General features: G+C 42.1%; 1 protein-coding gene across 1 annotated transcript; it reads left to right on the forward strand.

Moving 5' to 3' along the window:
* The first annotated feature begins 4,234 nt into the window (after positions 1 to 4,234).
* Positions 4,235 to 20,162, forward strand: LOC137666387 (lysosomal amino acid transporter 1 homolog). The gene is made up of 9 exons (XM_068406368.1): positions 4,235 to 4,460; positions 6,656 to 6,779; positions 7,853 to 8,198; positions 9,446 to 9,575; positions 10,183 to 10,273; positions 12,053 to 12,177; positions 13,081 to 13,176; positions 14,161 to 14,346; positions 19,908 to 20,162. The coding sequence occupies exons 3-9, from the start codon at positions 8,017 to 8,019 to the stop codon at positions 20,007 to 20,009; spliced, it is 912 nt and encodes a 303-aa protein (XP_068262469.1). The 5' UTR covers positions 4,235 to 4,460; positions 6,656 to 6,779; positions 7,853 to 8,016; the 3' UTR covers positions 20,010 to 20,162.
* Positions 20,163 to 22,453: the final 2,291 nt, after the last annotated feature.

Raw genomic sequence — 22,453 nt, forward strand, 5'->3', positions numbered from 1 at the left:
GTTCTGCACAACATCCAGCTGTTTCTCCTCCTAATTAAGTCTATAGGCTAACTGTGATTATTAATATTAAACACCTACCCTCTGAAGCTACTAATGAAACCAGATAATCCATACCATAGATCCACATTTAAAATTAATACAGGCATTTATGCTAACTTACAAGAAAGACAAGCAGTACACACAATGTGCTCACGCCTTTCTCCTGCACAGGTTCTCCTCTTGGCTATGGATAGTAAGAGCCAATATTTAAAACATATTTAAACATCTGTTCAGATGCTTAATAAGCTTACCATCATTAATGCTACACCTCACAGGTGAGCACAATGCTTTGAAAGACAAACAAGGAGAACAGTACTTCTACCAGAAACTCAATTTCAATAATGGCATCAGGGCTAAGTAGTGGCAGGTATTTGGAGGCTGAAGGAAACCCGTCAGGAGGGAAAGAATAATGAGGCAGCACCTCATGGAACAAGTTAGTTAAATGAATTAATATGAGCACTAATATGGCTATGTAAATGCCTTTCCAGGACAAAGTTTTGTTTGCTAGATTCGTAGAAGAAAGCCTCTATATAAATGAGCATGAAACCACAGAAACGTAGGATTGGAAAGTCCTCAAGAGATTATCTAACCTCCTCCTTGCGTTGAGGCAAGAGCTGTCAGGTCCAGGCACACCTGATGATTGTTCTGATGGTGCTTCGCTAAGCAAAGCTTTTCAACACTTCATAATTAGGAAATTTCTGAGTAGTCAAAGATTTCTTCCTACTCCATTAAAAACAGGGCAGCAGATCACCATTTTGTTATGGTGTTTGACTTTCTTTATGATTCTTTGCTCTCTCAAACATCTCCTTTTGGAGCAAACATCTCTTTCAGCTTCTCACCCTTCTCAAGTTTTCTTGCTTTTTTTCCACTCTTGTTGAATCTCCTCTGGACTCTCTTTCCTGGAATTTCTCTCAAATCTGACTAATTTCATTAGCATTATTTCACCTTAAAATTGTAAAATTTACTTCAAATTTGCAGTCTAACAGTACCTTCACCCACCCTACATTATTCTCCCAGAAAAGGGTTAATGTCATGCATAAATACAGACTAAGGCCTTTTTTATTTTAATGGCAAGGCAACAAAGAAATTCACTTAATGACAAGTTCTTGGACTAATGCATTATTCATTTTGTTATGTGACAGTAGAACAAAATTGTATCCATAAATATATAATGTTGTACACTACTTTTTAATGTATTTTACATTTATGAAATAATTGGCTGTCTTTCACCACATTATCCTCCCTTTATTCACTTTTTCTTTAAGCGGATGTCATAAAATGCAGTTCATGACACAGAGACAGCAACTGGCCTGCACAAACCTATCAATTTCAACCTCTGTTTCTGAAAATGTTTTCCAGTCTCTGGGAGGATTTTGGAGGCACTTTTCCACATATAAATTGCTCTTTTACGTGGAGGCACTTTTCCACATATAAATTACTACTTTACTCCTTTATCTTTACAATTAACATTATGTATTTTTAAATGTATTAACTCATTTGAGGTCAACAAATTGTATCTAATCATCAGCCTAATTAACGTTCATGTATTTAGTGATATGTGGGGTTTTGACTTAAATGATAAAAATACTCATACCTCCTTCCTGGGTATCCCAAAGCAAGGCAAGTCATAAGCAGAGAGAGGTCTTGGCACAGGCGGTGTCCTCACCAGCAGGGCTCAGCCTCGCAGGGTCTGAACACAACCAGCAGAGATGGGTGCAGGCAACACCGGCCACTGATGGTCCAGGAGAGTCAGGCAGTGAACCAAGTCCCAGATGCACCCAAGGAGTCCAGTCAGGAGCAAAAGGAGACAAGGCCAGAGATGGGACTAGTAGCAAGTCTACAGCATAGGTCCTAAGTCCACCCAGGAAACAGGGCTGGATGCAAGCTCTAATGTGCTTGCATGAAGGGTCCATCCACAAGCCAAGCTGCTTACAGCACTGAGGTTCATCCAGGACTGAGGGACTCAGCCTGAGTCCTGAGCTGAGCCGGAGCACCTGGGCAGGTGTGGGTGGAGGCCCCAGGTGAGGCTGGTCAGGGCCATCAAGGCCTATCAGTGCCCTCAGAGCACAAACACTTCCTAGCTTCCATTAGCAGTTTGCCTAAATTTTGTTTGCCTTCATAAACTGTTCCAAGGAGCATGTGTGGATTATTATTATCTCCAGCCACCTGCATGGTCTCTCCAGTTACTGCCCTTGCATGCTTGAGGTTCATATCCAGTTCTGGGTTAGGTAGCACATGGGTTACTTACACCAAGAGGGCTTTTCTCTAGGTACTGGGGAGGTGTGGGAGTCAAATCCTCTGTGGTCCTGCTGCCAGTACAGCCCTTCCTGCAGCGTGGGCAGCTCCTTCCAGCCCTCTCTCCTCTTCTACTGCACTGCACCAGCCACGAGACCCCATTCTGCCTACGCAGGTGAGGAAGCTCCAGCTAGAAGGCTCTGTAACAACAAGCACCACCTGAGCACCTCTGCCAAAACGTAAGGCATGTAACAAAACCTCTCCCTTCCATAAGTCTGTCTGCTACTAAAAATTTCACAAATCTGCATGCTTTTGCCCATTAACAACAGATGAGTCTCATGGATATAAACAGGGCATTTCATAGTGCCAGACAAATGCTGCTCAACTGCCAAAACCAACACTGAATCAAGGCTTGAGCAGCAATTAAACTAGAACAATGCAGATACCAGAGCCTTCCTTTAATCATCCTCCCAACCCTGTGTTAATTAGCTAGGCTGCAGTAACTACAGAAACGATGTGCCTAGATGAGAATAAAAAGTAAAATTAGATTAAAAATTCAGTAAATTATACAACACTCTTTCTTATCAAAATATTTTAAAATATTCATGCCCAAAAGTACATATCCTACAGAGATCCCAGGATTGTTCATTCGACTTCTTTGTATCGTGGATCACAAACTGCCATTACCAATAAAATTAGAAGGTGGCGTTTAGGAGCTGCCAAGGCTTGGCAAGTCCAGCGGGCACTAACACCGCTGTGGAAAGGTCGCCACGGTGTCTGTCTGGCATCCAGAGGACGGGCTTGCAAAGGGCACATTGGCTTCAACCCTGTAAGCGACTCGGTGGAGTCCTCTGCATGCAAAACCTCACAGAATCCCAGAATCAATGAGGTTGGAAGAGCCCTCTGGGATCATCGAGTCCAACCATTGCCCTGACACCACCATGGCAACTAGACCAGGGCACTAAGTGCCATGTCCAGACTTTTCTTAAACTCCTCCAGAGATGGTGACTCCACCACCTCCCTGGGCAGCCCCTTCCAATGGCTAATGACCCTTGCTGAGAAGAAATGCTTCCTGATGTCCAACCTGAACCTCCCCTGGCCAAGCTTGAGGCTGTGTCCTCTTGTCCTATCGCTGGTTGCCTGGGAGAAGAGGCCGACTCCCACTGCGCTACAACCTCCCTTCAGGTAGTTGTAGACTGCACTAAGGTCACCTCTGAGCCTCCTCTTCTCCAGGCTAAACACCCCCAGCTCCCTCAGCCGTTCCTCGGAGGTCAGACCCTCCAGACCCTTCACCAGCTTGGTCGCCCTCCTCTGGACTCGCTCCAACACCTCAACATCTCTCTTGAAGTGCGGGGCCCAGAACTGGACACAGGATTCAAGGCGCGGCCTCACCAGTGCCGAGTCCAGAGGGACGATCACTTCCCCAGACCAGCTGGCTGCACTATTCCTAATAGAGGCCAGGGTGCCATTAACCTCACTTCTCTATTCCTCCCAACAGCTGCTCTGTGCAACATACAGGCCCAAAAGCGATGTTTTTTGTATAAAAGAGGGGCAGCACCCCTGACACAACCACCTGGGTCTTAAAAACACCACAGTTGTTTGCATCTTGTCAGCACAAGCGCCATTTCAGGCACCTTTGGCCGCACATGGCCACGTTAGCTGCTCCCTCGCCTTCCACCCGAAAGCCTTGAGGAAGGTTTGTGTAACATCCCCGCACACATCTGCCCCCCTTCCCCGGGCTGCGGCTCTCGGTGGCCGGTGGGAGGCCCGGGATGAGGGGAGGGGAGGGGAGGGGAGGGAGGGGCGACCCGGCCTGGCCGCCAGCGCTGCACCGCCGCCCGCCCGCCCGCAGAGGGCGCCCCGGCCCCGCCGCTGCGGCGGCTCATGGCGGCGCCGGGGGAAGGGGAGGGGCGGTGCGGGCGGCCCGGCCCTCTCTCTCCCTCCCGTCTCCCCGCCGCAGGCCGGGCACTGCCGGGGCGGGCGGCGGGCTCCCGGCGGCCGCGGGGCTCCCCCGACGCCCTCCGGCGGGTGGCGGTCGTTCGGCCCGGGAGCGTAACCCCCGTCCCTCTCCGCAAGGTCTTCCGTGAGGCGAAACCTCCCTCCGGTGGCGGCGGCGCAGGGAGAGGCGTGCGGCGGCGGCGGGCCGTGCCCAGCCGGGTGCCCGGAGCAGCAGCAGCCCTGGCCAGGTCGGTGCCTGCCCCGCTCGGGTGCGTGTCGGCGCCTCCCCGGACCGCTCCGCTCTGCTCTCCCGGGGCCGCGGCCCTCGCAGCCCGCTCGGCCATGTGCGTGGGACAGGAAGAGCCGCTGCCCTTTCTTAAAGCCGGTCTTAATTATTATCCCTTAATGTTGCCTTCCCGATTCCTGTTTCTCCCCCGATGACCAAGCGCTGTCACGGTCTGGGGTGCGGGGGGACAGCCCCGGAGCTGCTGCCGCCCCTGGAGCCACCGTCCCGAAGGGGATGGTGCTCCCCCGGGGGCTCTCGGGCTGTGCTGCCTCCTGGGCTCTCCAGAGGAAAGGCTCTCCCTCGTGGGTTTGTTTTTTTTTATAAGCCAAGTTGGAAGTGTTCTGTGAGCGCTGGGCTTGGTTATTCGGTTAAATTTGGTCATCAGCTGTGAAGAGGCAGCGTTTGCCATCAGGAGTGTCTAAAAACGTGTGTAGAGATGGTAGATTTAAATTAGATACTAGGAGGAAATTCTTTGCTATGAGGGTGGTGAGACCCTGGCCCAGGTTGCCCAGAGACGCTGTGGCTGCCCCCTCCCTGGCAGTGTTCAAGGCCAGGTTGGATGGGGCTGGGAGCAACCTGGTCTGGTGGAAGGTGTCCCTGCCCGTGGCAGGGGGTTGGAACTGGATGATCTTTAAGGTCCCTTCCAACCCAAACCAGTCTGTGATTCTGTGGAGACAAAATACAATGACTGAGTTAAAATTGGGAAGTGTTTGGAGAAGCCCTGAATTACTCCTTAGCTCAGCTCCACTTTTTCTTTTCCCCAGGAGTAATTAAATTATGAATACTGTACAACTGAACATCCTTTTGGATTTCAAGCTGCTATTTAGAGAACTTGCAAATCTGCCAAACACACATATCTGACATCTTTACACATTACCAGCGATGTCTCGTTATTTGACATCCAAGAACATGCAGCAGCCAGAACACATGGATGTTCACAGCAGCTTGGCAGCTGGAGAGGGAGAGAATCTGTTTCAACCCTCCCAAGTTCCAGGGAAAACTTGCTTTTCCTCGTCTGGGCTGTGGAGCTATTCTTAATGAAGTGGACTTCACTTTTAAACCATCAACTATTTCTGTTTGCATGTTTTTACTCCAGAATAAAGATGAAAATAAGAAGAAGAGTGTCCAAACAGCAGTCTCAAGCTACTGATTCCTTATTACTAAATATCTTGCACCAGAACAGTTTTATTTCTAGCTAGACAAACACTAAACCTTTTTAGAAAGGTATGATGTCAAGGTGTTTAGTTGACAGCATCCAGCTGTTCTAGCTGGTGGGATTGCTGGTTTTGGTGATCGGGCTCTTACTGGGACGGAGTATTTTGCTGGGGATTTAAGAAAAATAGCAATTATTGTAAGATTAAAACTATGGTCACGAGGACTGGCAACACGCAGGTTATTCTGCTGCATAGATGTTAAGTAATAGCAACCCAAGGCTGTTCACGTGCTTCAAATGTGTTAAGCGTGTTGTGTGGCAGGAGGCCAAAGCTCAAGTCTTCAGTCATCTGGGAAGTGTAAGTGGCCTAATTCCTACCACTTTTTAAACTGTTTGGTTTTCTGTAATAGCTGTGGGATTTTGGAGCAGGGTATAGCAGAAGACCAGGTGGTTGAGTCTGAATTGCCTTGTTTACACTTGCTACCACGTAGTCCTTGATCTTATAAGAGCACTTTTGCATGCGTGGGTCCAAATGCAGTTATGATATTCAGACATGGTTTTAAATACCACGTTAAATCTAACTTTTCAGACATGGTTTTAAAATACCACGTTCAATCTTTTTTTTTTTTTTATACATCTGACATATTTTGCTTATCTTGAAGTGCGCGTTTTGGGATGAAGCTTAATAAAATGTATAAGATTTTTGTTACAGTGTTTACAAATGCTTGAAAGTTCATGCCTAAAAGCTGCCTAAGTAGTATGTGTGCTTTGATGTTTCTCCCTTTTTAATGGGTGGTAAAACCCTGCGCAGCCACAGAGTACCAGAATGGGAAAGCTTACTTGAAACATTACTCACAACTTTTTTTTTTAACTTTAAAAATTATTGTCAAAGATGGCTACGAAGCCTAATAACTTCACCAGTGCAAGCTGAATATGTCTAATAGGCTGAGATCAGCTCTCACTGTATGAGAACATGTTCTTTTTCTGTTGTTTAATTGGTTTAGGTCCGATGATGACAGTTCTCTCAAGAGGCAGCCAGTTTCTGCAGAAAACTTGTTCCAGCATTTAACACCGCAGATACTTGAAGTCTCATGAAAAGAAGCAGCAGGTTTCTCGATGACTGGCAAAGTAAGTCTTAACTTTACAGTGAATGCTGCTCTATGAAAACAAACTTTGTGAAACTTTATCAAGAATTGAAAGTAGTTTTGATGCATAATGAAGGTGGCTCCAACCTGTTACTGTCAGCCCTTTCAAGCCCTGTCCCCATGTGTGTGAAGTGAAGAACATCAAAAATCCCAGCCACAAACGTCAGGCCTTTGGGGACTGCTGTCTGTGAGATGTTTAATAACTTTATTCACTTCTAGAGGAATGGTTTATACCTCAGTATAAATTTGTTTGTTTTCTGAATTTGCTGTGCATCTGAGATGTTCCACGTGGTCTTAGAAATTTTCACCATCTTACTGGTTCTACATCTGGCTTTAAATACTAAGCAGGTGAACGTACCAGTATAGTCCTTATTTTGTTGTTCTTTTTTTTTTTAACAGTGCATTTGCTCTGGCTTTTTTCCTTAATAGCTAGTTGATTTAAGATTATTCTATATGAGGAATTATTAACCTTCAGAGGAATTAAATTATCATCAGAATGAGTGGAAAACCAGCTGGGTTTTGTCAGCAGGAAGTTTCAAGGAATAGGAATAGATAATTCTGCATTTTTGTTAAAATTTTCTTCAATTTTGCAGTGATTAGGTGAATCACTAGTTAGTCTGATGGGGCTATCTAGATCAAGCAGACCTTAGAGCCCCTCTGGAGTCATAAGTGACTTATTTTTCATAACATTATCCTGAAAGTAGTTGTATAGAAAGCAACATTATGGTTTGTAAGTGGGAGTGGAGTGTTGAGAAACACCCAAGTCAGAGTTTGGTCTTAAGTGCAAGTAAATTGCTTGGTTTACTTTACCCTGTAGCAGATTGCTGGCACCTCAGTGTAACTGGCAGTCTCTAACACAACCTCAGACTAAAATGCTGTAGTGATATAAATCTGGAGCGTTGCATATTTGTCAAGAGCTAATGAATGTGATGGACCACAAAGTATTTTTCTTTCTTGGAAGTCTAACTTCTCTCCTATAAGCAATAAATATAAGCAAGCATTGTATGGTTAATGTCTTATTCACACCGGCTATATTTATTTCTTTGAATTTGGCAGGTTCATTTATGAGATTGGAAATAACTGTGGTATCAAGCATCCGTCTGGATGCAGAGGTCTTTTCACAGAGGATATTCAGCATTGGTAAACGGATTTGAGGATTTGCATGGGGTAAAAATGGAGGCAGAAATAAACTTCTGGAATTGAATCTCGGTCCAGGAACGATGGCGTCTCAGCTGTATACACGTGCTTTCAATATCTCCCCAATAGAGAATAGGAGATTGTGCATAAATGGAACACCATGGATTTGGCATCTCCTAGAAGAATGTGTCGAGAATGCGTGGGAGTATTGGAGCGTTGTCATAGGACTGATTTCCATTGTCTGTTTTCTGTTTGCTGCACTACCGTAAGTTTAAAGTCTTAAGCAGTCCTCAGATTCAAACATGAGTAATCTTGCCTGAAGCCTTTCTCAAAAGCTGCCTTTTTAAAATTTTATCTTGGATATGTTTCTCTATCTGCATAATACAGATATAATATGCCAGAGAAGCATGTTGTTCATGTTTGCAACAATATTTGGTGGTTGACAAATGAGCTTGATGTACTGTTCTGTTGTACTGACTTGACACTAATCTCTGCCACTTAGAGCAAATGAGAATAAATCACCTCTTCTCTCTTATCCTCTCCTCCCTGAGACGTGTGTGCACACGCAGGCACACTTGTAGCAGAAGCTGGCTCAGCTTTTATTTAAACCACATCCTATGTCACCAATACTGTCGTGCTGGCTCCTGCCAGTGAAATTGGGATTGAGACAAGGTCAGAAGCAGCACATGAGTTAGCACTTTGGTAGTGCTAAATCAGTTGCTGTTTGGTCACTGGCACTGGGTTCAGGTTTCAAAAATGTAGGTAGGAGATGACAAAGAAAAAGTAGAAATGCTCCCAGTAGGTGAGAATGCCTGAAACAAAATGGGTTTGACTCCAAAGTCTGTCCCCAGAAGGGGGATATAATTTACTGAACTAGTAAAAGCGCTATGGAAATCAAACAAAATAAAACCACTCTTAGTAAGCTGTTGAGCATCAGAAATATTAGTTGAAATATTAGTTGAAAGGGGGCTTTGCATTAAAACTGTCATGTTAGTGAGCATGGAATTCATCAAGATATGTCTAATGGGCCCACGTTGGGATTGCTTCGTAGTCCCCATTGTGAATCTGAATAACAGCTCTCCAATTTAGAGGCGTAAGTGTAGTTGTCAACTCTTTTAGAAGCTCGGTTGATTCTTAGCACTTCTATGTTAAATAAGTGTTTTTATTATTTCAGCATTTTAAAGGCTGATATTTAGAGCAGATGAATATAAAATGCTTATGGCATCGTTCTGGTGTCCAGAAAATGGTATTTCAGTGCAGGCCACAAAGAAGGAGCACATGCAAGCAGTAATGAGGTTGTGATTTGAGCCTTTTGTTATGTTAGAGTAAGACATGGTGAGCTATAGTGATACTGAGTTCTTCTTCAAAAGGTAAGTGGAGTATTGCTGTGATGGGTTTCTTGTGGTTAGAGTTTTAATCTTTCTTTATTCAGATTTTGAAAAATGTACTTCTGAGCTTATTAAACTTGTTTTGCTTACACGATTTTACAATTACTTCTGGAATTTGTGCCAGTCAAATTTACACTGCGTGTCAGAATGGAAGAGTGGATCAAGCGCTGTCTTTGGGCTTTCTGCTGTGTTGGATAGCTGGAGATCTTACAAATTTCGTAGGCTGCTATTTAACAAATCAACTGCCAATTCAGGTAATCTGTCAATGCTCCTACTTTTTGGTTTATCCTTTTCAAACTGTCTCTAGGATAACTTAATATTGCACAGTGAAGTACATACTGGGAAAGAAAATGGGTTTGTATTCTGTTCACTGATCTACCATCCATAAAATAAGTCGTAATTTCCCAAATATTTACATTGATACTGTTATGTGTTATAGGAACCCTTTCACCCTTGTAATTAACATTTGGAAAGGCTTACTGGGTGTTACTCAATGATGAATAGAGGGGGGAATTTTAAGTTAAGCTTCAGCTTCTAAGTAAGCGTGCAGAGTAAATAGGCCTGGGAGGAAGTTGTGTTGTTTGGCTTGTAGTAGGTCAAGCTGTTTTGGGGCAGCTAGTCTTTAAACTCCCTGGAAAATGACCAGCTATTGGGATTGTGTCAGCAAGTCCCTGTTGCACGAGGTTTGCACTGCGTTCATCTGCAGCAGTCTAACTTGGTTTGTACTGGAAACCCTTCCTTTTTTTTGGCAGTGCTTTGGTATTTGTTATTCACATTATGATTATGAAGCAAAATTTCCATGCAGTTAAGGTATTTTGAACTATTTGTATACTGAACAAGCAAATGTATCTTCTCTTTCAGATGGTCACTGCCATTTTTTATGTTAACATGGATATAATTATGATTTCACAATTTGTCTACTATAAGCTCAAGAATCAGAAGATGATAAAATGTAAGGTTTTTCAACAATTAAAATGTTCTCCATAATGTAGCACACTCTTGCACACTCTTTGATATTTTCTACAGTGTTTAAATAATTCTTTTTCAGAGGGATCAAAAAATAGAGTGCACCAATTCTGTTTGAGTTGTTAGGCCTATTGCTTCCAGTTTTCTCAGGCTCATGTGAAAATCCTTCCCTTTCTCTTCTCTGCCTTTCTGCCTTTCTCTTTTCTTACCCACATAAAATCTGTAGATATTTTCCATGTAGTACTTTCAGTTTATATAGACATACAAAATGTGGTAGTTTTGTGGAATCTGGTTCCACATTTTAACTTACTCTATGGTTTTACTCTCTACTTACAGCTCTCTAAATGTATGTATAAGTTGAAAGCAAGCATTATTTCTTTGTGTGGTTCAGTTAGTTTCCTCCATGTTGATTGAGGTGGGACTTTATTTGCTTATAGCATAAAATATCTTGACATCTTCATGTATTCTGTTTCAATACATACAGTTAAAAAACATACTCAAGGGGAATGAAATTACTCGAGTTGTGCTTCATAAAACCCTGGCAGTGGTTGTAGTATTCAGCCTACCAACAGACTACTGTTCTGACTGAAATGGAAGACAGAAAGCTCTGTTCACATTGTATCAAATCAAAAACGTCAACTCATCAATCTAAAAAAAAAAAAAAAATAAAAGAAAATCCATGGTGCAGCAGAGGTAACAAAAAGCTGAAGTAAAACAGATGCCTGCCCAGCAGACTAAGTAGGGATAAAGCAGATTCATTCAATATGGAACTGATAATAAACCTGGAGGTAGGTCAGTGCTGAAGAGATTTCCTTCCTGCTGCCTACTCTTGAAGACAAACGCAGGCTTTTGTACGTTTTCGCTGCCAGTGCCTGTTTCAGCTCAATGGTTTGCATAGCTGGGGAGGTTGGAGTGGTGCTGTGGGATTAAAGCTGTTAAAGAGCTTTTCAGTGCCCAGTTCTGGAGCAGTTACCCTAGACAAGTTGGTCAATTTTGCATCTCAAGGTGCAGCTTGTGGAACAGCACTACTAAGTCTGAGTTATTTAGACTTCAGATCTTTAGGACAGGCTTAGTAATGCCATACTGCAATTTGTTCCACTGGTAACAGTGACTGCAGGACTTCACCAGCATCTTGTAGCTACAGAAGATAACGGAGCTCCAGAGTTCTGTAGGCTTGTCTGCCATTTTCAGGTTGTCTTGTCGGTGTCTATGGAGACTTGCTAGGTTGAGTCTGTGGCTTTGAATGTGTGAGTCTCAGTAGGGCTCGATGTGTAGCTAACCATGGACATAGACCCTGGTCCAGCACAGCACTTAGATTATATATTTATCTTAAAGATGTTTTTGTTCATTTAAATTGCAAATATTTTTTTTATATTTGGTTTTAATCAAGGTGTTTTGAAAGAAACTGTTGCATACTATTCTACTCAGCAGTTTTCTGTTTACCAGCTGTTATTTAATTAGGAGCTAATATAAGAGATGAACCCAGCATGAAAATTTCCTCTTTTGGTATCAACACCCATTTAAGGAGTTCTCTCCTGTTCCTGCACTGCTCCCCTCCGTTGTTGCACAAAGACACAGCACAACTAGGATAGTGAGCAAGGGTGGGCACAGAGCCCGGAAGAAAGAGGTGGACTTACATTGCTGCCAAGAAAAAGATATATGAAATCGTACCTTTAAATTTACATATTTATATTACAAACAAAAAGTAACCATAAATCAGCAGCAGATGTTATTTTTCAGCTAATTTGTTTGTGTGTCATTCTAGGCAACAAAAGCCTGAAGAATTTCTGTATAGCCTGGATCGTGGTGTGTATAGCACTGGGTGTTATTTTACCCTGTCAGCTGTTACTAAGAAACCAAGAGCAGAGCACAGTAATCGAAAGGAGTAATGTAAGTTCTTACCTGCTCCCATTCCAAAAAAATCCCACCCAAAAACGTCCTGAAAAGATTGTGTACTCTGAGCCTTAAAGAAATCTGGATGACGCTTTAAACAATGATTCAGAAATCATAAATGTGGCACTGTGTGGATGTTCTAACCATGGACCCTACATCCCAAAATAAAGAAGTTATTAAATTGCCTTTTTTTTTAGCAGCTTCCTGTGTTTTGGGCTCATTCTGTCCCTTGGGTCATTAGGATGTGCTGCTCTGCAAAATAACATGTATACATGTTGTCCTTCTGCTTGTGTTAGTGTAGGCATCCGTGTAGAGACTACACAGTCACAAGTGAAATCAATAAAAGTGGAAAATTACAATTATACCTGCTGCTGCTGTCGTTTCAGCAGGAAAGTTCACAGGCTATTCTAGCAATTTTTTGGCCTTCATACTAATGCCAGTAAAATAATTGTAATCCAGCAACATTGCCCAGCAGGGAAGCAGCTTGTTTTCAAAACACAGCTAGACTGAGAAAACTAACAACTCTTAAACTGTGAAAAAGGAGTATTTTGCTTTCTCCAGACAGGATGATTCATTTTTTTAGTGGCCCTAGCTACGGTTCTTAGTTTTGGTTTGAATTATTGTGCCTAGGCTTGTTTAGCAGGAGGACTGGATTGATATTAGTGTCGTATCCTAAAGCCCAGCACTAGTTTTGATCTCGGTCATGGCTATGACGCAGCAGAGTGCATTGTTGTGAGATAAAGATTAAACCCTTTCTAGCCCTCTTTGGTCATTTGAAGAGCAGCACTGAGCTGCTTGGAGTGGAGTTCTGTCCAGAAAATCAGCCAGTGGACTCGCAGTTGAATCCTCTGAAATGCCTGAAAACATTCTTGCCAAAATATACGTACCTTTCTTTTTCAGAACTCTCTTGATATGATTGAAATGTCAGGCTTCATTTGTGGCTATATATCCTGTGTGTTTTACTTGGGAAGTAGATTTCCTCAGCTCTATAAAAATGTAAGTAGGTTTTTGGCTAAGTACACTTGTATGTTTTACAAAATACTCTCTGTTCCTTTAGATGTTGGATTCTTCCTAACAGTGAGTCCTCTTGAACTCGAAAGCCTGCTTGGCTTTTGTGACTGTCTAAGATGGTAAAGAAAAAAAATGGGATTTTTTCCCATTCATAGGAGGAAGGTGAGAATTCTAGGCAAATGATGGTCTTTGATGGTAGAGGACTGATTGGCTGGGGAAGAGGAAGTGTTTACAGGTGGATTTATCAGATATGAGGAGAGACATGCTTTGTGTGATTGTTATCGTGAGCAAGTGATATCTCCCCTTTTCTTTCTCCAAACTGTTCTAGTTTAAGTAACCAACCATGGGATCAAAAGTTAGAATTAGAGGAAAATTAGTTTAGAATTTTAGCCCCTTTTCACAAGGATGTCATTACTGACTTCTTTTTTTTCCCCATAGCCTCTTCACTATCAATATATTAAAAAAAAAAAAACCAAGAAAAGACTTAAAGGTTTTACATTGTCAATTGTATGCAGGCATTTTAATTGATTATGGAAATGATTAGTTCATTTCCAAGCCTATTCATATTCCCCCTCTACCTTTTCCTTCACAGCTGGAATATTTTCAAAAAGGTCTGCTAAACAGTCTGATAGAGCAACATATTTCTTAAGAGCTAAGTATCACTTGGAAGCAGATTATCCTTGCTGCTTTGCACTAACATAAAAATTACATTAACCAGAGCTGCTTCTAAGAACTGCAACAATTTCAGTACTTTTCAGTGATATGTGCTGGAAGTACTAAGCTCAGAGGATTCAGAGCCCAGGAAGAGATTGGACAAGAATGACTGAAAGTCTTTGGATGTGTTATAGTAGTTATAATATATAATAGTATTTTGTATAGTTAGACAAAATGCCCAAATTATCTATAACTGGCTCCTGTGATACATGTTTTAACATTTCTTTGTATTTGTAAAAACTTGTTTGTGTTTAGTTCCGAAGAAGATCAACAGAAGGCACCTCCTACCTCCTGTTTGCATTAGCCATGGTGGGAAACTGTACCTATGGACTGAGCCTTGTTTTAAAGATGCCAGCTACCAAATCCATACGGGCCCTCTACTTTTTACACCATCTTCCGTGGCTCATTGGGAGCTTTGGAGTTTTGTTTCTAGACATTTTTGTATCCTTTTCCTGTTACAGCTAGAGTTCCTCAGGATAGGCTTGTTAATAAGTAGATCAGAAATTAAGTGGATTTTTTTTTTAATCAAAATTTTTTCTCTGATTCTAACCTGGTCATAAAATCTTAACTTCTTTCTGAAAAATAATTATGCTTTTTATAATAATATTTCTTGATAAGAATGACAAGTTTACAGAACATATCTACATTAAAGCTACATTGCACAGGTTAATTTATATCTTGTAGCCAATATGCAGTATACTAAAAGCTGGGGGGAGAGGTTTTGTACATTGTGCTGTTTTTCTTACATTTGCTGTCTGATACATGTAAAAAAAAAACCCCAAACAAACAAACAAACCAAAACAAACCCCAAATCAGCTTGGTTTTCAATGCAAATATAGAATTATGGCTTTGAGAATTTGGTTAAATTGTAAGTGTTATTGCAAGATCGCATTAACGTCAGAGACAAACAGTGAGGTTTTGGCAAAGAGTTTCAGAAAATATCATTTAACAAATGCTACAGCTACCATTAACTGCATAATTCAGGGTAAAATCAGATGTATTGAGAGACTGAGTGCCCCTGAAAACCAGCTCTGCTCATGGAGTTGTGCTAAGGGCTAGCCTACTACATGGTTATGTAGATGAGTATGCCAGCTTCTTGAAAGTCCTGAGCAAACTTAAAACACTATAATTTTTTATTCTTGTATTCAGGGGACATACGTAAGATGCCCACAGTACATGAGTTATTGTTAGTCGTGCTCTTTCTAGATTGAGTGTCAGCATCCTGTGATCAAGAAATTGAAAGCAAAATGTTTAGAGTAATATTGTACTTTTGCTTTCAAAGCCTAGTGAATGGTGATGTGGTGGTACTTGGTCTTAATAGGTTTATAGTTACCTGTCTTGTTACTGTAGCTTGTATTTACACTTAAAAGGGCATAAAGAGGAGATTTTTCTGCTTTTTCCTGAAGTAAGAATTTTAGGTTTGTGTCTGAAAACATCCCGGTGCTTAGCTCCGTGAAGTCAAAGTATAAAACAGGATAAAATGAAGAGTGGTTTCAGGACCGTGCTGAAGCACGTTGTGTTAATCTGTTCCATATTAAAAGGAAGTTCTTTACCAGATTTACCTGGAACAGTTCCAGAAGTTACGATTCCCAGGCATCAGTCTTGTCTTTCTGATTAAAGTAATTTCATAAGCCACTCCAATTAGGCTGGCGATGGGACAGCCGACCCTGGCCTTTGGATGGGCTGTTAAATTACAGTCATTCAGCACAGCCATCTGGGTGTTTCTCATCTCCAGCCGTGGTGACTTAAGTGGGCAGTTTAGTAAAACATTCTGCATCGTGGGAACACAATCCTCCACTGCAGTGGCGAGACTGAGCTGTGGTTTTGAAAGAAATTGTAGTTTTATCTTTTACGAGCCGAGGCAGCTCTTCTGCGTGAGCAGCCGGGAGGGATTCGGGGTTCTACCCATGGTTTCAGCGCTCAGACCTTGTGCTCCATGAACCAAGTGGTGACTCTTTCTTCCACCCCCAGCTGGAAACATAAACCAGCCAGTATTTATTTACCCAAAAAAGCCTAGAATTTGATCTTGATGACCCTTACAGCACATCATGTGCATATTTGCAGATGCCTTTCTATGATGTACTCTGAAAAGGAACTTGTATACGGGTCGCAAACCTCCCCCCTCCCTGAGCCCTGCTGTGGGATTGCAGTGCCAGTGTGCACATGACATTCATTTCTGGGTTCTCTCTTGATTGGAGTCTGAATCCAATCTTGCTAATAGTCCTCCAGTTCAAATTGTATTGAAAACAGATGCTTCCAGATCAGGTTGAGGAGCTTATAGGAATCTAGTCAAGTATATAGGGTTAGTTGAAAATGTATGAAGTGTTTGTAATCAAGAGAAAACAAAAGCAGACCTCCTGCTTTGAGAAGCCCTGAAGGTATGGAAGTCAATGCTTTTAAAGAGAGCTTCATTGCTGTCTCTTGCCAAGCAAGAAAATCAAAAATCCAACAAACTGATATGTCGTGTTAGACCAGAAAACGAAGGATAACCTGGGTTTTGGAAAACAGAGGAATTAAACCACAAAGTCATAATTTCTAAGAGGGAGGTATTTCATAATTGATCATTTGAGTAACAGACAGTCTCTGTTTTGAGGAGTAGTTGCAGAAATTGCCTAATTCTAGTAGACTTTATTCCTGATAGTGTCCAGAGTTTCATTAGGTGGAAAATAAACTCTCATTTCTCAAGGTCCAAGCAAGGATTAAGAGTTCACTTACTCTGTGTCTGCTGCAGTATTCTTTTGCTTCCATCTGACGTGGCTGGCGTGGACTATTTATAGAAAGAAATGGACTCCTGATTGTAGCTGGAACAGCAACTCCAGCGTTACTTAGTGCAGGATTACACTGGAGTTGCTTCAGCTCAGTTTAACAGGATAACACGGTCGTCCTGTTTCCTTGGTGTCTACAGTTAAAGTTATTTGGTTGCACAATAAGCCAGTTATTTTCGATAAATAATGGAAGTGTCCAATTGTTTGTAAAGTATGAGTTGTCCTCCTTTTCGTTTTAAGAGGAGTTTCGTAGCATTACACATTTGAATTACAAATTGGACACGATTTTCTTTTCCAGTAAATGTTTCCTCCCAGCTGCTGCTTCGCAGTGGAAGGTGGTTGGAGTTACTCAAGAAACCACGAAGCCCAGGGTTGGAATGGGCCTGGGGTAGGGTGCCTTGTCAGTCAGGGACACTGAGTCCAGATTTGCCTGCTGCAGGGTATTAGAGCTTTATTTTATGTGCATGATTACTTAACGTTTCACTTTACACAAGCACGCAGTACTACGTATTTTAAAATCAGTTGGTGCCCAGTTCTGCCCTTAGACTTTTAGCAGCAGCCATCACCCAGTTTCCAAGAGACTGAATCTCGTGCAAGTTTTTCCAGAAAACTTTGTCCTTTTCTGTAAGTCTTTCACCCTGTTTCCTTCCTCCCCTGCTCCCACCAAACCCAAACAACCCTGCTTTGTATTTAGTTCAGACAAAGCCCTTTACCAAGATTTTTGCCTTTTTTTTTTTATTTGACATCACCCCATTGTCAGAGAACAGTGTTCAACTCCTCCACGTGCGCTTCTTTTCATTAAGTGTAGCCAGGTTGTTACTAGATAGCCAAAGTATGTTCAGCAGGAGCCAAGCTGTTGTACACAGACTCTTCTCTTTCACCTTTTGTGATCTGCAGGGCAACCACTTGGAATCTATTATGTACTTCTACAAAACATCACGCTTTGTGATTTAATTACACTGTGTGAAGAATGTGAGTCTGACCTGACAATTCAGCCAGGAGAGTTTCCCAGTGAAACATACAACTTCTCTGCTCTCCTGTAAATACCCACTTCTGTCTCAAAACTGATTTGTTTGTTGAATTGTCATTAAATTGTTTGATTTAATGAAACAAATTTAATGCACCAGCTCAGTGGCTGTCATGAACTTTACCCTGAGAAGCCAGTTTGGTCATCTCCTCCACTTTGGGCTACCTGCATGCTTAGATCTTAAAGTTTCCCCCAGAAAGTCAGACTTGAGCAGCAAGTTAGTTTCTCTATTAAGTAGTCTTGGCTCTTTAGCATTTATTTTAAAAATATGAGCAGCTGAGTACATAGGCTACAAAAACGTATTCTGCAAATACTGTTTGATAAGCTCCACGTAACCTGTGTTTATAATTTATTCCTCCTTAAAAGCTCTGTTGCTGTTGCCAACTTGGCGGCTAAGAGTGATAATGCACAGTGCTACAGCCCAGGCTTGTCCCAAGCCCGCAGCAGGATTTCAGCAAATTTGATTCCAAATTCAGTGTCTTTTAAGTCTATTAAGGCTTGGGGAGGTGCTCAGCTGCAAGTACAGTAAGACCTATGAAAAAGAATAAAAGGAGAAGGCAGGAAATTGCAGTGGTAGCTCTAGATGCTATAGAACTAATTTGCTAAGTTCTAAGAAGAAAGCGTTCCCCACATAATACTGTAGAGAGACTAAAAAAGAAGTGCTGACCTGCTGTCTCTGAAGGAAATCCTGTCTAGTCTTTAGTTGAGGGGCCTCAGAGGTGGGATGCTGGAAAGCTTTGGGAAGGTGGGATAATTCTTGGGGCTCTGCCTAGGATGTAGAGAATTTCCTCTCCATTCATCCAGGCCTCCCAGAAAGCTTTTTCCCCCCCTCTCCTTATTTTTACAAATAATTACATACATTAGCCTCTTACAACCACTGTCTACCAGCCAAGTTATTTTAACTGATCAAAAGTGTTCCTGGTAGAATTCTATCTGTCAGATTTCCTTCCAGAGAAACTATTTCATTTTTAAAATGGGGTTTTGCATGTAATAGTAGTGGTGATCTCTATGAAAGCTGAACATGTATGAGCACACATTGGACTTTGTAGGAGGTATCTGGGTATGCAGGTGGCCACTTGTTTCTACACCACATGCCTTTAAAGATGGTTTCGTGCGGGTCCTTATGTTGGAGGCTCCTTACTTGACCTCATCTCCTGCGCCTGCTTCCACCCATCTTCTGTCCTTCTCAAAACTTTCTTCATCAAAGCTGGATTGTGTTTAAGAAAAGCCTGGACATGGCACTTAGTGCCCTGGTCTAGTTGCCATGGTGGTGTCAGGGCAATGGTTGGACTCAATGAGCCCAGAGGGCTCTTCCAACCTGATTGATTCTGGGATTCTGGATAGCAAGTGATGCTGGGTTCAGCATCGTCTGCTGCTGAAATCACTCCATCTGTTAGAAAAAGCAAAAAACACGCCCAAAGTGAGTGAAAAAAGAAGGAGCCATAAACCCTTATTTCATGGCTATCTGTGCTCCAAGTCAATAATTATGTTTGAGAGCTGGAACCATCAATAAAAAGGACATTACTTGCTAATTTTTTTTAATTAGCAGTATTTCCAATGGTCTGTTTTACAATAGAAACAAGTAATTACGTGTAACTGCTCAGTTCTGTGTTGAAAACAGCATTAAATATTGAGTCATAGTGTTGTCTGCGTGTCAGTGCCTGGAAATACCAAACCGCCTAGAATTTTGCAGGAAATGAGATTTTTGTTTTCTGGTCCTGGATGAACCTTGTTCCTATTCTGCTACTAAGGAATTTCACGCTTAGGACCCTTGTGAGCACGAGGACGAGGTAGTAAAGGGTATTTTCATGTGTATTTGAGCCATATAACCAAGGGGATCTGACGTTTTGAGTTAGAATTTTTCTGTGTGTTGCCTTTTCTGGTGTTGCAAGTGAAATATGATTAAACTTTTTGCCATAAAGAAGTGCTGAAAATGAGCGCTGAGTATAATTTGGAAAAGGTTATATGCTAATGTAGAAAATTCCACAGTCGGGATTAAATAAATGGATAATACTTACACTACAGTACACAAATTAGACACAGCAAGTCTTAAGCTTTCCTCTGCGGACTGTGGTATTCGGAGTCTGTGCCAGAACTAAATGGATGGCTGCTTTTATTCCGTACAGCTTATTTTGGTTTTAATTGAAAGCAACTACTGCAAATGCTACCTCTGGATCCTAGTTAATTGCTTCCTTACCCCAAAATAACAGGTGACTGTGCAGTTCCTCCTGTATCGTCAGCACAAGGAGAGACAAGCCGGTGTGGTGGCACTGGAGGTGGAACCGCTGCTGGTGAACGAGGAGGCTGCCTAGAGTTGGGCTGGATTGGCCTCCTCTTTGCACTGGATTTTGCTCTTGGGTGACTTTGACAAACGGTTAAGATTGCAGTTGCTTTGAGACCAAACTTATTACTTATTTTTTATTATTTATTTTGTTGTTAATTTGTCAATACTCATTTGCAAATGACATGCCTATAATAAAATATTTAATATTTACTGTGGTGTTTCAGGATAGATACTTTTATTTTCCTGATTTTTTTTTCCCATTTTAGCTCTTTCTCCCCAAAGTGTGATGTGGAGTCACAGCAATAGGTGCTGTAGAAATATTTATTTGACACCATGATACAGTGCATACCATGGGATGACTGTTTTTAGATGAACACATACCTGTAGTTAACAGTAGCAGGGCTGGTTTAAAAAGTGGATGAGATTACCCATGTGCCTTGAACCCAGCCTGGAGTTACAGACTGCCCGGTCCAGTTGCGTTGTCCAATTTCTTCTCAGCAAGGGTCATTAGCCATTGGAAGGGGCTGCCCAGGGAGGTGGTGGAGTCACCATCTCTGGAGGGGTTTAAGAAAAGCCTGGACATGGCACTTAGTGCCCTGGTCTAGTTGCCATGGTGGTGTCAGGGCAATGGTTGGACTTGATGAGCCCAGAGGGCTCTTCCAACCTGGTTGATCCTGGGATTCTGTGATTTGTCGTACTCGTGGATTTATATGCTGTACACATGAGATTATCAAACTCTTGCCTGGCTGGTGGTTGAAACCATGACTTGTTACTTTTTAATACAGTTTGTTCTTACATCATTTCTTCGAAGATTATCTCCCCTTTTATTGCTATGTGTAATCCCATTTTGGGATGTCTTTTTATCCCCGTTTCATACTGCTGTTTATTAGAACAGCCAAATATGGGGTATATAAACTTACTGTCACTTAATTTGAGAATTTAATGGAAAATAATTTAACTTTTTAAATGTGAAGTAATGATAGTTATTTATGGATAGTTCATATATATCTGTAATATTTAGTATATGGGTTAAGCCAATACACTTGAGAAAACATTATTTGCAATTAGCTATTTGAGTGCACGAGCCAGAAGGAGAAGGTGGAGCCGTGCCCAGATATACCAGGGTAGGGACTAACGGGCAGATCCTGATCACCTCGTTGATCATCTCAGACAGGAAAATACAGCGTGTAGCTTCTGTCACATCTACTTTGTTGGAAAGCAAAGTGTCTTAATCTTCTCACTTTATGCTGCTAATTCTTCCCCCGTGCTGCATGTAATCCAAGATTAACGGCATTGTTTTCTAATTTTATTTTTTTAGCTATCATGGCAATCTCATTAACTAAAGGAAACATCTAAAATGTCTTCAGGGCTTTATTTTTAAACAAATTAATCAAATAATTTAGCTAGCGTAGTTCTCCATGGTCCACAGAAGATTCTTCCAGGCCTGGAGTTACTCCTGGCCATTACACATCGGTTTTGATCACTTGTTTTGGTAAGAAAAATATGTACTTAATTCACCACTCCTGACTGTCTCTTGGAATTTAAGTTTTTTCTAAATTCATCCTTGTGTTCTCACTGACAAAATGTGTTATTAGCCTTAAAGGAAAGTTGGTTCATCGAGTAAGAGGCATGGAGCAAAAGCCACCGCTGCTGCCTGCTCCAGGATCTCATTCCCTTGGTTTCATACTAACTGGCTTTTAGTGTCTACAGCATCTTGTGGAAGCAACGAAAGATGCTCCCACGAGGGTTTTGGTACAATACCATTGCGAGGGGGTTTGTTTACAGCTGTGCCAAAAGTACAACAAGAAAAACGAGCTTACTTTCAGGCTCAAAGAGCAGAAGCCAACGACATGTCCCTGTTCGCCGTCGGTGCCATGACCAAACCTGGACACGGTTGCTGCTTTATCAAAAATCTCAGACAAGAATATCCAAGACTGGGCAACAACTGCCTTGTTCTAATCATAGAATCATAGAACATTAGGGGGGTGGAAGGGACCTCTGGAGATCATGGAGTCCAACCCCCCTGCCAGAGCAGGACCAATCTAGGGCAGGTTACACAGGAACGCATCCAGACGGGGCTTGAAAGTCTCCAGAGAAGGAGACTCCACAACCTCATGATTTGCTTATTTATTCCTCTGCAACCTCAGAGATGCAAGAGAAACCCGGTGTTTGTTACAGCAGCGGTTATTGTGTGTGTGAAATGGCATTTTCCTAACAGAGTGATGTTAGGGCTGCTCCAGCTTTTCCTCCAAATCCCAGTTCATGAGCATTTCCCAGCCGTTCTTCTGATGGGGGGGTTAATGGGCCCCATCACCACCAGGAGAGGTAAATCCAGCCACTGCTCTGGTGCGTTTTAAGGAAATTTTAATGGTGGTAGGGATGGTTCATGAATATTAACAGCTTGTAGTACTTCAGGATCCATCCACATGGCTGCTTGCTAGATGCTGCTGAAAATATATGGTATGGAGAGAG

This window comes from Nyctibius grandis, chromosome 8 (assembly GCF_013368605.1).
Source record: "Nyctibius grandis isolate bNycGra1 chromosome 8, bNycGra1.pri, whole genome shotgun sequence".
NCBI classification, from domain to species: Eukaryota; Metazoa; Chordata; class Aves; order Nyctibiiformes; family Nyctibiidae; genus Nyctibius; species Nyctibius grandis.